Source organism: Pelophylax lessonae (assembly GCF_965119305.1).
Source record: "Pelophylax lessonae genome assembly, chromosome: 7".
NCBI classification, from domain to species: domain Eukaryota; kingdom Metazoa; phylum Chordata; class Amphibia; order Anura; family Ranidae; genus Pelophylax; species Pelophylax lessonae.
In genome coordinates, this window is record NC_138774.1 from 277,687,919 (window position 1) to 277,703,124 (window position 15,206).

A 15,206-nucleotide genomic window follows, 5' to 3' on the forward strand; every position below is an offset into this window, starting at 1 on the left:
AACTGATGTGTACTGTACATAAGCACCTTTACTGCAGCCATATAGTTATATTTTCCAAGGTAAAAGAATGGAATTGGGAAGGGTGGGGGGTTGAAAATATTTTTTTAACATTAAATATATGGATAATAGTGTAGTTCTAAAAACAAATATAGTTTAATGAGATACAAAACATACAGTAGTGGTAAGGACATTGAGATCTTGCAACATGGTGTGAAGGACATTGGGATCTAGAACATAGTGTGAAGGACATTTGGATCTTGGAAAATGGTGTGAAGGACATTGAGATCTACAACATGATGACATTGAGATCCAGAACATGGTGTGAAGGACATCGAGATCTTGGAACATAGTGTGAAGGACACTGAGATCTAGAACATGGTGTGAAGGACATTGAGATGTAGAACATGGTGTGAAGGACACTGAGATCTAGAACATGGTGTGAAGGACACTGAGATCTAGAACATGGTGTGAAGGACACTGAGATCTAGAACATGGTGTGAAGGACATTGAGATGTAGAACATGGTGTGAAGGACACTGAGATGTAGAACATGGTGTGAAGGACATTGAGATGTAGAACATGGTGTGAAGGACACTGAGATCTAGAACATGGTGTGAAGGACACTGAGATCTAGAACATGGTGTGAAGGACATTGAGATGTAGAACATGGTGTGAAGGACATTGAGATGTAGAACATGATGTGAAGGACATTGAGATCTACAACATGATGACATTGAGATCCAGAACATGGTGTAAAAAAAAGAATGGAATTGGGAAGGGTGGGGGTTGAAAATATTTACATTTTTAAACATTAAAGATAGGGATAATTGTGTAGTTCTAAAAGCAAATATAGTTTAATGAGTTATAAAACATACAGTAGTGGTAAGGACATTAAGATATAGAACATGGTGTGAAGGACATTGAGATCTACAACATGGTGTGAAGGACAATGGGATCTACAAAGGACATTGGGATCTAGAACATGATGTGAAGGACATTGGGATCTAGAACGTGGTATAAAAGGACATTGGGATCTAGAACATGGTGTGAAGGACATAGAGATCTAGAACATGGTATAAAAAGACATTGGGATCTAGAACATGGTGTGAAGGACATTGAGATCTACAACATGGTGTAAAGGACATTGGGATCTAGAACGTGGTATAAAATGACATTGGGATCTAGAACATGATGTGAAGGACATTGGGATCTAGAACGTGGTATAAAAGGACATTGGGATCTAGGACATGGTGTGAAGGGCACTGAGATCTAGAACAAGGTGTAAAGGACACATAGATCTAGAACATGGTGTGAAGGACACAGAGATCTAGAACATGGTGTGAAGAGCAATGCTCACCTCTGGAAGTCGTAAAACTTTACAATACTTGACACCATTTCGTAGCCTTCAGGAAACAGAAAATACAACAGATATCCATCGTGTTTTTGTTAGGTGTAGTCATTTAAACAAGAACACAATGTGGAAGGTTCACTTACTTTTTACAGCGTTCACAACTATACATATTATCACCTAGGAGGAGACAAAGGAAATGTAATCATTTTGCTCTGACACTTTATCCTCAGCATTTTACAGAGTACAGAGAACCATCTATCTGGAGATGGATTGGGGACTGTGGAAGAAGGGGAGGATCAGAGAAGACCAGATCAAACAGCCTTTTAGACAATGCAGGAGAGTAACCCCTTAGTATTCATAGTGAGTATAACAAGCATGCTTTACTGCATATATAGACTGAAATGACTGTTGTGGGGTTGGTAACACTTTAATGTATTTTTTAAATACATGCCCAGGTATAATACAATATATTTACCAATAATAAAACCAGCATCTAACCTTTCAATTCATCAGCAGCAAAGAAAGCAGCTAGGCAGTCCTCCAATGTGACTACTGGGCCCCAGAACCAGCTTGGAATGCAGGAGACCACAAACCTGTATAAAGAAATCCAAGAACCAAGTTATGTCATACAAAACTATTCACTCATTGGTCCTTTTATTATAATTTTAAACATAAAAATGTCAGCTTCCATGATTCAATAGAACCTTTCCCTGCTCTGAAGCAGCAAGAGATGCATTAAAAATGACCATGATGTATTTTAGAGGGCAGGCTCAGCAGGTAAAAAGTGTTAACGGGTTCAAATTGAGGACCAACTGCTGAAGCAATATAATTTTAACTGGTGTTTTATGCTTCAAAGTAGAACGTGGTCTGGAAAAAAAGATGGCTTGGCACCGGATTGGTTACTGTTGGGTAACACTTTTCTCCAAGTGAACTCAAAAAAACTGCTTAGGCCTAACCAAACTTATGCTTAGGCCGGCCATAGACGGTTCAAATCTCGGCCAGTTCAGCAGGAAGCGGCCGAGATTTGAACTGTGTGTTAGTAGGCTGCATGGACCAAGTTGATCGATCAATTAACTTGGGTACAACCAGCCTGCCAGATTAAATTATCCCTAGAGCAGGGGTCTCCAAACTTTTTCAACAAAGGGCCAGTTTACTGTCCTTCAAGCTTTAGGGGGGCCAAACTGTGGTCAGTGTGGGTAAAAAAATTTCCCGGTATTACTGGGAGTAAACACTGCCCCATCATTGTTGTTAGCAGGAGGAATAGTGCCCCATGGTTGATTTCAATGGTGTTAATGGGAGGAATAGTGCTCCATCATTGTCTTTAGAAGGAGGAATACTGCCCCATGGTTGGTTTCAATGGTGTTAGTGGGAGGAATAGTGCCCCATCATTGGTCTTAGTAGGAGGAATACTGCCCCATGGTTGGTTTCAATGGTGTTAGTGGGAGGAATAGCGCCCCATCATTGGTCTTAGTAGGAGGAATACTGCCCCATGGTTGGTATCAATGGTGTTAGTGGGAGGAATAGTGCCCAATCATTGGTCTTAGCAGGAGGAATACTGCCCCATTGTCTTTAGCAGGAGGAATAGTGTCCCATAGTTGGTATCAATGGTGTTAGTGGGAGGAATAGTGCCCAATCATTGGTCTTAGCAGGAGGAATACTGCCCCATTGTCTTTAGCAGGAGGAATAGTGCCCCATGGTTGGTTTCAATGGTGTTAGTGGGAGGAATAGTGCCCCATCATTGGTCTTAGTAGGAGGAATACTGCCCCATGGTTGGTATCAATGGTGTTAGTGGGAGGAATAGTGCCCAATCATTGGTCTTAGCAGGAGGAATACTGCCCCATTGTCTTTAGCAGGAGGAATAGTGTCCCATAGTTGGTATCAATGGTGTTAGTGGGAGGAATAGTGCCCCATTGTCTTTAGCAGAAGGAATAGTGCCCCATGGTTGGTTTCAATGGTGTTAGTGGGAGGAAAAGTGCTCCATCATTGGTCTTAGCAGGAGGAATAGTGCCCCATGGTTGGTATCAATGGTGTTAATGGGAGGAATAGTGCTCCATCATTGGTCTTAGCAGGAGGAATACTGCCCCATTGTCTTTAGAAGGAGGAATACTGCCCCATGGTTGGTTTCAATGGTGTTAGTGGGAGGAATAGTGCCCCATCATTGGTCTTAGTAGGAGGAATACTGCCCCATGGTTGGTATCAATGGTGTTAGTGGGAGGAATAGTGCCCAATCATTGGTCTTAGCAGGAGGAATACTGCCCCATTGTCTTTAGAAGGAGGAATACTGCCCCATGGTTGGTTTCAATGGTGTTAGTGGGAGGAATAGTGCCCAATCATTGGTCTTAGCAGGAGGAATACTGCCCCATTGTCTTTAGCAGGAGGAAAAGTGCCCCATGGTTGGTATCAATGGTGTTAGTGGGAAGAAAAGTGCCCCATCATTGGTCTTAGCAGGAGGAATACTGCCCCATTGTCTTTTGCAGGAGGAATAGTGTCCCATAGTTGGTATCAATGGTGTTAGTGGGAGGAATAGTGCCCCATTGTCTTTAGCAGGAGGAATAGTGCCCCATGGTTGGTTTCAATGGTGTTAGTGGGAGGAAAAGTGCTCCATCATTGGTCTTAGCAGGAGGAATAGTGCCCCATGGTTGGTATCAATGGTGTTAGTGGGAGGAATAGTGCTCCATCATTGGTCTTAGCAGGAGGAATACTGCCCCATTGTCTTTAGCAGGAGAAACTGTGCCCCATGGTTGATATCGATGGGAGGAATTGTGCCCCATGGTTGGTTTAATGGGAGGAATTGTGCCCCATCGATGGCGTCAGTGGAAGGAATAGTGCCCCATTAATGGCGTCAGTGTGAGGAATGGTGCCTCATCATTGTTGTCAGTTGGGGTAATAGTGTCCCAAGGGCCAGATAGAGGCAAGCAAAGGGCCGCATGTTGCCTCCAGGCCGCAGTTCGGTGACCGCTGCCCTAAAGGCTGCTAAATCTGCTAGCAATAATCACTGTATTCTCCCAGCAGGGACAGCTGCCCACCCGCTGGAATCAGACAATTGCTCGGTTGGAGGAATTCCCCTGTCAGCGCTGTCTGTGTTGATGGGGAATCATGAAAATTTCTTTCCTGCAAACCATGGTTGCAGGAAAGAAATTCGCACCGTCTATGGCCGGCCTTAGTAAAGCCATCATTTTCATTCAGTGTAGATGAATTCAAGAATTATATAACCTCTCCATGATCTCTTGCAGTCCAAGCAAGCAGGGATTATAGACTTGGTATGGAGCCTAACCTATCTTACCAGTCATTATTCTTTCCAAGTGGTTTTACCATACACAATGCCACGAGGAAACTACAGCCCTGTGACTCAGAAAAGGGGACTGTTTTTTGGGTGTTTTGCCTGGGGTATTTATAACTAGACTCAGGTAGTCCTGGTGAAAGTATATTTCCATAATGAATTGTTGGAAATCCATGACCTGCACAGTTTCAGGATCAGGTGTTCCTAGAAGACCAGGTTTGTTGCAGCCAGGGAAGCAGGATGATTGCACAGTGCCAACATAGGTTACAATTTCTCGGCAGGTTGAATGTGTAGTCCAATGGAGCATTTGGATCAGACAGCACAGTATGTGTTAAGTACTGATCTGTTATAAGCTTTAGGTAAAGGTACCTGCGGATGTAGTCCATAAGGAAGCCCAGCCACCCTTGAGAGTTGTAGCTATCTCCACAGGGGCCAGCTTTAGAGACAGCACTTTGATGAATGGTGGAATGAAGCTTTGCCAGATCTTCCTTTCCTGGGATAGGTAAAGACAGGTCCTGAAAGGTTTCGATGGTGGTGGACACCTGATTAAAAATATACACACAGTTTAATTGCTTCAGTTAGTTCCAAATAATTGTAGGACAAGGCAACAATTAATTTAATGCCACCTTCCCCACGAGCACTGCCACTCTGTTCAGCCACCAAAAGTGAGTACAGGAATCCCTGTGTACGTTTTATGTCACTCTAAGTCTACACAGGGCCAAGACTATCTTCCCACTTCCGTGGGCCAATTACCAAGCATCAGCACTGTTATATAAGAGAAATAGACGCTGCTCAGGGGCGTAACTACAGGGGTTGCAGGGGTTGCAATCGCAACCGGGCCCCATGCTCCAGGGGGCCCATGTGGCTCCCCTGTACACCTGAATAGGAGGGGCGGTGGGGGCAGCATGTAGAGAAATCACTGTCCTCCTTTTTCCTTCTCTAGCTGCAGGAGGAAAATGGAGGAGATTGGTTCCTCTGTACGCTGCCCTTTGTACACTTCTCCTATCCAGTATACTTGTGTTCTGCTGTCTCTGGTGTCTCTGGGCCCCTGTGTGCTCCCCTGGTTCCCCCCCTTCTGTGCTCCCCCCCCCCTTCAGAATTCTTCCTTCCCTCACCGTAATAAAGGGCCCCGCAACTAGAGTAAAGGGTGCCAGGGGTCCAGGGGGCCCTTCATGGTTTCTTGCACCGGGGCCCTGAAGGTTCTAGTTACGCCTCTGACGCTGCTTGTTATTTGGACATACACTATATTACCAAAAGTATTGGGATGCCTGCCTTTACACACACATGAACTTTAATGGCATCCCAGTCTTAGTCCGTAGGGTTCAATATTGAGTTTGCCCAACTTTTCCAGCTATAACAGCTTCAACTCTTCTGGGAAGGCTGTCCACAAGGTTTAGGAGTGTGTCTATGGGAATGTTTGACCATTCTTCCAGAAGTGCATTTGTGAGGTCAGGCCCTGATGTTGGATAAGTAGGCCTGGCTTGAAGTCTCCACTCTAATTCATCCCAAAGGTGTTCTATCGGGTTGAGGTCAGGACTCTGTGCAGGCCAGTCAAGTTGCCCCATCCCAAACTTGATCATCCATGCCCCCAACTTTGTGGGAACAGTTTGGGGATGGCCCCTTCCTGTTTCAACATGACTGCGCACCAGTGCACAAAGTCCATAAACTGCGGGTGTAGGATTGTGTATATGGGATTGTATGGTTGGGTTTTAATTACTGTTTTTTTTTTTTTTTGTTTTTTTTTTATTGGTTGAGCCAGATGGACTTGTGTCTTTTTTCAACCTGACTAACTATATAAAAAGACATCGATGAGCAAGTTTGGGGTGGAAGAACTTGACTGGCCTGTACAGAGTCCTGACCTCAACCCGATAGAACACCTTTGGGGTGAATTAAAGCGCAGACTGCGAGCCAGGCCTTCTCTCCAAAATCAGTGGCTGACCTCACAAATGTGCTTCTGGAAGAATGATCAAACATTCCCATAGACACTCCTAAACCTTGTGGACAGCCTTCCCAGAAGAGTTGAAGCTGTTTTAGCTGCAAAGGGTGGGCCAACTCAATATTGAGTTATAAATACATATTTATATGTATTTATAACCTATTTCTCTTATATAACAATGCTGATGCTTGGTATTTGGCCCATGGAAGTGGGAAGATAGTCTTAGCCGTGTGGTAATATAGTGTATTTTATTACTCCTGGTAATTAAGCAGAACAGCGGCATGGGGTGAAGGAGAGGCAATAACGTGTTCCCGGTAGGGAGAGGGGGGCATTAATGCAAACCTGTTGCTTTGCCCTGCATACACAGGCTTGCATTAAAAGGTACACTTGTCAAGCATACATAGTGAAGACTGACATGTTCTAGATGGATAAAGGGAAACTTATATAATCTCTTAGATGAGCTAAAATCATGAAGTTGTGAGACTTAGCTGCACATCTGAAGCGTGCCAACACTTTCTGAATGCTGGGGAAGCACTCTGGTGGGTTGAGCTTCACCTTTGAGCAATTCAGCGAGCAGGAGCAGGTCACATACCCTGTCACAGGTGAGACACTGGACCAGGCTTAGAATGGACCCATCGAAGATATCGGAGATGACACTGCGGTATTTGATCTCAGACTTCCGCTTTCCTCCACTCCAAACTTGCGCTGTAAAAGCAAAATAAGAAAGTCAAATCATTTCAACTATTAAAGGGTATTCGCAGCCTTTTCAATGTCTAATCGTTTAAGGTTATCAGTGGTGTACCCCAAAGTTCAGTGTGTGGACCCTTACTTTTGAATATCTTTATAAATGATATAGGGTCTGGGATTAAAAGTATAATTTCAGTCTTTGCAGATGACACCAAGCTTTGCAGTGGAATAACTTCCTTACAGGATGTCTCCAACTTACAAACCGACCTCAGTGCACTGTTTCATTGGGCAACTATGTAGCAAATGAGGTTTAATGTTGATAAATTTAAAGTTATGCACTTGGGGGCTAAGAATATGCATTCATCATACATACTAAGGGGAGTAGAACTGGGGGAATCCATAGCGGAGAAGGATCTGGGGGAATCCATAGCGGAGAAGGATCTGGGGGTTCTGGTAGATCCTAAGCTTAATAATAACATGCAATGCCAAGCTGCGGTTTCCAAAGCAAGCAAAGTCCTTTCGTGTATTAACAGAGGCAGAGAGAGAGAGATATATAAATTTGCCCCTGTACAAATCATTAGTAAGACCTCATCTGGAATATGCAGTTCAGTTTTGGGCTCCAGTTCTTAAAAAGTATATCAGGGAACTGGAGAAAGTGCAGAGAAGGGCAACCAAACTGATAAGAGGCATGGAGGAGCTCAGCTATGAGGAAAGATTAGAGGAACTGAATTTATTCTCTCTTGAGAAGAGGAGATTAAGGGGGATATGATCAATAAATACACAAGGAGTCCATATAGTGAACTTGGTGTTGAGTTATTCCCTTTAAGGTCATCACAGAGGACAAGGGGGCACTCTGTACGTCTAGAGGAAAACAGATTTTGTCTCCAAATACGGAAAGGTTTCTTCAAGAGCTGTGAAAATGTGGAATAGACTCCCTCCAGAGGAGGTTATGGCCAGCTCACTAGATTGCATTAAAAAAGGCCTGGATTATTTCCTAGGTGTACACAATATAACTGGGTACTAATATTTATAGGTAAAGTTGATCCAGGGAATATCCGATTGCCTCTCGGGGGATCCGGAAGGAATTTTTTTTCCCTGCTGTAGTAAATTGGATCATGCTTTGCTGGGGTTTTTTCGCCTTCCTCTGGATCAACTGCGGGTATAGGATTGTGTATATGGGATTGTATGGTTGGGTTTTATTTACTGTTTTTTGTTTTTTTATTGGTTGAGCCAGATGGACTTGTGTCATTTTTCAACCTGACTAATTATGTAACTATGTAATGTAAAATGTTCAAGGTGTTGTTTCTTTGTAAAATTTGTAATTACATACAGTATGTACATGGTGGCAACCATATTTGCTCCTTAAACAGGCAGGCTCTTCTTTCTGCATTTCAATGTTCCACTGATTCCAGTTGTGCTTTACTGCTCCTTCTCACAATGCAGGTCTATGACTCGATCAACCAACTGAAAACATTGCACTCCTTGCCTGGCTCAGATTTCTACTGGCATTTCTTTCTCCTTGCCTGGCTCATATTTCTACAGGCATTTTCTTTCGTTTAACCCAGTGGGCTGAGCGGAAAAAAAAAATATGACAGATCGTTGTACTAACACATCCAATGTTAGTGCGGCGGTCTCCCCCTCTGAGCTATTGTGTTCTTACAGGGGGAGTGCTCCACTGCAGGTACACAGTCATCAGTGCTCACTGCGAGTGCTGATTGGATGCTGGTCTTCCAGAATGCTGTCATTCTGATGGATGAGGAGCTGTACACATGGGCCAAAAGTTGGCTCATTCCTGCCGAACCGACTGTTTTCACCCGAGTTTCAGCCCGAGTGAACCCAGTGTTAAAGAGGACCTTGCATGAAAGCAGTCTACTTATCCCACCCCAGGGTCAAAATCACTGACTTAAAAAAGAGAGTGAGGATATGCTCCTGTATCAATGCAGGTCTATGACTCGGCCAACCAACTGAAAACATTGCACTCCTTGTCTGGCTCATATCTCTACTGTTATGCTGGATACACACAGGCATTTTCTTTTGTTTAACCCAGTGGGCTGAACGAAAAAAAATTACAAATTGCTGTACTAACACATCCAATGTTGGTGCGGCGGCCTCCCCTATTGTTTTCTCACAGGGGCACTGCTCCCCTGCAAGAACACAGTCATCAGTGCTCACTGCGAGTGTGGATTGGATGCTGGTTTTCCAGAATGCTGTCATTCTGATGGATGAGGAGCTGTACACATGGGCCGAAAGTTTGCCGAACCGAATCTCTTTTCGCCGGACTTTCAGCCCGTGTAAACCCAGTGTTAAAGAGGACTTTGCATGAAAGCAGCCCCCCCCCCCCCCCCTCCAAGATCAAAATCACTGATTAAAAAAGAAAATGAGGACATGCTCCTGTATCATGCCAGAGGGCATTCTTGCTAGATTTTCAGTACTCAACCTTTCCAAAATGCAATGGTGGGGCACAGTGACGTCACCCGCACCTACAGAAAATGGCCAGAAGCTGGGATCCAAGGTATTTTTTCTATGTTCCTTCTAATAGTTTATTTTTGTTTTAAATTTTATCAGGCAGAAGGAAATAAGCAGGTCTTACCTTTTCCTAGAAGTTTTGGGGTGTTCTGCGGAGATGGTTAGTTATATGCTTTTGTGGGATTCTGCTGCCTCCACTAAGACAACTACCTAGGTAGGGTCTATATGAGAAAATTGAAAAGGTAGTGGGTATGGCGCCATACCCACTACCTCTTCAATTTTCTTACCTTTTCATGCAGAAGAAGGGGTGTTGGGCGCTTGTGCCAGAAGGGTGGACACCAGTGTAAGACGTCTGATGAAGGAGCTAAGTGCGCATGCTCCGTCAGTTCCGGTGAGCTTGCGGTCCACCGCAGCTTCCGCCCTAACCAGCTCCTTTGTGAAGCTTCCTGCATCGTCATCTCCCGGCTGCGGGCCAGTCGGGACACGGAAGATTGAATACAGGAAGCGTTGACATTATGGAACACGGATATGAGCATACTATGATGTGAGTTACTAATTATCATTGTCATGTAATGAATTTGTTGCTACATTCAGCGTCGCCTGTTTTTCCTCTTCTGTTACCTTTTCATACAGGTTTACTTAATGAATGAATAATTCATCCCAATTTATGGACCTTGATGAAGTCACGTGTAGTGACGTAACGCGTAGGGCCTCTTTATACCAGAAGAGATGTGCAAACGAGCTTGGCGTTTGTGGATGTAACAGATTCGTTTGTTTTTAAAAGTGAGTACTTTGCTGCATTTTAATAAATCATTTAAAACAATATCACAGTATGGAGTTTCTTTACCCTCTCACCCACACTTAATATGGAGTGAACCGGACACCAAAAGGAAAGACATTTAGACAGTTTATGCTGTTACCTTACAGCAGTAAGGTGAGCGGCTTGTGCCCTCACTGGTGTTTTTTGCACTGAAGACCCGCACATTTTATGTTGGATTCACTATGTGTTGACACAGAAGACTTATTATTATTCAGTCATTTGAAGATTGTACAGTTCTTGTACCATATATTCACAGCTTTGCCACATTGTGAAGGACACTTTATATTAATTTTGCTTATTAGCAAAATTAAGAGCATATTAGTCACTCCTAATTTGCTTCACTTTATGCACATTTATGGATTAATTTATTACTCCTTGGTTTGTTTATCATTGATCTTTATTCATTACATTAACACAACACCAGCCTTACAGCGTAACACTCCATCCATACTTTTTTTATTTAATAGCTTGGGTTTTTGCTATATCTGTGCTTGCCAGCTGTTTAGGTTGTCATTGTATTTTCTTTTGGTGATAGCGCGAGAGTTCCATATCACCTATAATTTATGGACTTTGTTAAGCATGCTTACCTTTCTTTAAGACATAAGAGTGTGCCGAACGCAAGGGGCTGGAACGGGGTGGACTGCTGGAGAGTTTAGGGTGTTTTTCAGCAGCGTGAGGGCTGCAGGGGTGAGAGGAGCAATTCATGGAAGCCCACTTAATGAATGAATAATTCATCCAATTTATGGACCTTGATGAAGTCACATATAGTGACGTAACGCGTTGGGCCTCGTTATACCGGAAGAGATGTGCAAACGAGCTCGGTGCTCGTGGATGTAACAGATTTGTTTGTTTTTAAAAGTGAGTACTTTGCTGCATTTTAATAAATCATTTAAAACAATATCACACTATGGAGTTACTTTACCCTCTCACCCACACTTAATATGGAGTGAACCGGACACCAAAAGAAAAGACATTTAGACAGAGATAGTTTCTTTATGCGGTTACCTTACAGCAGTAAGGTGAGCAGCTTGTGCACCCACAGGTCTTTTTTTGCACTGAAGACCAACACATTTTATGTTGGATTCGCTGTGCGTTGACACAGAAGACTTATTATTATTTAGTCATTTGAAGATTGTACAGTTCTTGTACCATATATTCACAGCTTTGCCACATTGTGAAGGACACTTTATATATATCTGTGCTTGCCAGCTGTTTGGGTTGTCATTGTATTTTCTTTTGGTGATAACGCGAGAGTTCCCTATTACCTATAATTTATGGACTTTGTTAAGCATGCTTACCTTTCTTTAAGACATAAGAGTGTGCCGAACGCAAGGGGCTGGAACGGGGTGGACTGCTGGAGAGTTTAGGGTGTTTTTCAGCAGCGTGAGGGCTGCAGGGGTGAGAGGAGCAATTCATGGAAGCCCACTTAATGAATGAATAATTCATCCAATTTATGGACCTTGATGAAGTCACATATAGTGACGTAACGCGTAGGGCCTCGTTATACCGGAAGAGATGTGCAAACGAGCTCGGTGCTCATGGATGAAACAGATTTGTTTGTTTTTAAAAGTGAGTACTTTGCTGCATTTTAATAAATCCTTTAAAACAATATCACACTATGGAGTTTCTTTACCCTCTCACCCACACTTAATATGGAGTGAACCGGACACCAAAAGGAAAGACATTTAGACAAGCTTAGACATTTAAGCATGCTTACCTTTCTTTAAGACATAAGAGTGTGCCGAACGCAAGGGGCTGGAACGGGGTGGACTGCTGGAGAGTTTAGGGTGTTTTTCAGCAGGGTGAGGGCTGCAGGGGCGAGAGGAGCAATTCATGTAGGCCTCATTGTCAGGCTCTAAATGGATAGGAAAAGAAAGGGAGAAGTTATAATTGCTTGTACCTTCTATTATTATTTTTACTTCTAGTATTACTAAACTACAAATACAATGTAGAATATATGGTGTCCAACCACACAAGAATAAGAGCTTTCAGTAAATATAAAGAACCATAGAGGTGGCTGCACATACCAGCAACAGCCTCCAAAGCCAAAACCTACAACAGAGCAAAGTTTCATCACTGCCTCAAAGTGATGATGTTTGCCTCCCTTCCTACTGAGGCTGTCCATCGCAGTGAAAGTTTTGGAGGCTGCTGGATTGTGCACTAAAAGTTTATTTTTTTTATTAATTACAGAGTCTCTTTATTAAGTGCCTAAAGCCTCGTACACACGCAACGATTGTTGGCCGACCGATCGGCCGTCTTTTGTCCAGTGTTGTTTGAAATGTGCTCTAGACTGCACACAAATTTTCTCGGCCAACAACAACCAACTTCAGAAGTGATGTCATGTGCTGGTTTACTTTCTGTGTGCTTTTTCTTCTCTGAGCATGCCCAGTCTTGCTCATCTGATGTTTGTCTGCCGAAATCTGTACTGACTGATGGAAAATTGGCCGTTCTGTTGACGGCCAACAAAAATTTTAAAGCATGCACACCAGATTTTGTTCGGCCGAAAAGTCGCAGTCGGTTGTCGGAAGTATCATACTAACAAGCCGACAATCGGCGGATCGGACGTTGGCCGAAAATTCACGGCCAACAATCGTTGCGTGTGTATGAGGCTTAATATGCCACATTTGTGAACAATGAAGAAACCCTGTTTCAGGCAAGTCTTACCAGGTATCATTGCCGTGTCCACGTCTGCATCCTCATCCGCCTGCTCAGAGCTGGTTCTGCGGTGGCAGTATGAAAGGCTTCTTTCCTTCAGTTTTTCCTTCTCAGAGATGGACCGTCCAGCTTCTTCCCGTATCAACAGCTCCATTTCAGCCAGAGAGCCTTCACCCCCATCCCTGTCACCCGATTCCACGCCAGAGTCACATGTCATGGAGTCATCATCTGTGATGCCACGTTCAGGCTCACGTTCCACTTCCCTCTCCTCTTCATCTTGCTCTTGACTGTCAGTGGGTAGGGGTTCCTTCAGCTCTTCATGTAACTGGTCCATCAGACATCGGAGAAACTCCTGCGTGTCCTGGAATGTCCAGAATAGAAAGCAGATGAACGTCTGTGTTCCATCTTGATCTCTAAAAAGATTTTTCTATCTGAGGCTGAATTTGGGTATTTACCTGCTGGGCATATCCACGGAACAAGGGGTTAATCAGCTTTATCCCATGGTACAGACTTGAGGGCACCACGTAGCTAGGACTGAGTGTGTACAGTTAGTTAACAAATGAAAGAAAATTTACCACGAACAATGTTCACCAAAAGCAGCATTCCACTTCATTGCTTGGATGTCAGGTAACCCTTGCAAGCCCCATACAATTAAACCTTTGCTTCTCTACTGCCTAGAGTCAGATCTTTAATGGTCCTCCTGCAAACTCCACTCCTCGCTGTCCTCAGTGAAGAATCCTTAAGAAGCTTCTACACCTAATTGAGATACCTATCCATACCAGCATCCAGAGCTCCACCACCTTGTTCTCTAACAAACCATGGAAAATGGAATTTACCCAGAGGGTCACTGATCTTTAACAAAAAGATTTCTAAATACAACTAGCCGGGACTATTGACGGACATCTCTCTACCTGTACTTGGTACTAGTTAGTACCAAGTTACTCTAGTTATTACCAGATACTGAATTCACAGAAACTCTCAAAGACACATCAATCAATCACATTGGCTTACAGGCTATGAATGACCAATCAGTTGGTCGAGTGTGGCCTACAGGAACAGGGAATCGTCCTTACCGCTTCTTGTGCCAAAGTTCAGAAACGAGCTTCTGGTAACTCTTGCAAAGTGCTGGCTTCTTGTCCGTCCGCACCAACCCGCTACATTCTAGAAAGAACTGAGTCAATGGAGGACTGCAAAGACAAGGAATAGTTATATTGAAATGCTTTGCACACACACCCACCTACCACCACAAATAAAAAAGAAAAGTGCTTCGATATTTAGTTGTCAGGAGCATGTAGGGTTTCTGCTCCACGTTCCAGCATCCTGGTTTTGGCTATGGCATTCTCCTTGTCTGTCTACCAGACGCAGTCTCTGGGTGGAGGCCAAACCTGATTTAAGCCAGCCAAGCCTGCAGTCTCATGCTTGTGTTATTGCGTTTAACACATGCTCCAAGCTCCCTTTTTTCTGCCCTGCTGCTTGGATTTCCCTGTATAGGACTTCATATTGGAACTCAGACTACCCACTGAACTCTGCCTGCCTTTTGACTATGGATTTGACCGTGACTATTTTGCCTGCTGTGCTGTGTACCTGGGCTGTCCTTGAACAATTTTGCCTGTCTACCAACCGCAAGTAGCTGTTTGCTTTGCTCAGTTCTCGTCTGCTCCGGGATGGTGGCCAGGCACTAAAAGATTGCTTATAAGTCCTTGGGGCAACCTGGGAGGCTTGCTTGCCTTATGGAAAAGAGAGCTGCTATAGGTGAAGAACACAGAAGCTAGCTATAGTGTCGACCACCTACATTAGGAGTAACTGTGACAATAGTATAAAGTATTTAAAAATACATTTCATGCTTTTATTTTATAACCTTAAATTAATAATAATAATAATACAAAATGGACTGACTAGGACCCGCTCCACAGACAGTTAATCTAATGTCTCCTAAAATTGGTGCTCAAGAATTAATTCCAGGCTTGGAGTATAGAAGATTCAAAGACTTTCTTTTGACCAACCAATTCCAA

General features: G+C 43.6%; 1 protein-coding gene across 1 annotated transcript in view; it reads right to left on the bottom strand.

The window, feature by feature from the left end:
* Positions 1-15,206, bottom strand: part of USP20 (ubiquitin specific peptidase 20) — a 99,284-nt gene that overhangs the window by 47,736 nt on the left and 36,342 nt on the right. Inside the window, exons 8-16 of the mRNA XM_082263109.1 lie at positions 14,268-14,381; positions 13,650-13,728; positions 13,204-13,555; positions 12,257-12,394; positions 7,159-7,271; positions 5,000-5,172; positions 1,849-1,943; positions 1,494-1,527; positions 1,357-1,402 (exon numbers count right to left, since the gene is read on the bottom strand). Of these exons, the coding sequence (XP_082119235.1) occupies positions 1,357-1,402; positions 1,494-1,527; positions 1,849-1,943; positions 5,000-5,172; positions 7,159-7,271; positions 12,257-12,394; positions 13,204-13,555; positions 13,650-13,728; positions 14,268-14,381 (1,144 nt within the window). The remainder of the gene's footprint in view (positions 1-1,356; positions 1,403-1,493; positions 1,528-1,848; positions 1,944-4,999; positions 5,173-7,158; positions 7,272-12,256; positions 12,395-13,203; positions 13,556-13,649; positions 13,729-14,267; positions 14,382-15,206) is intronic.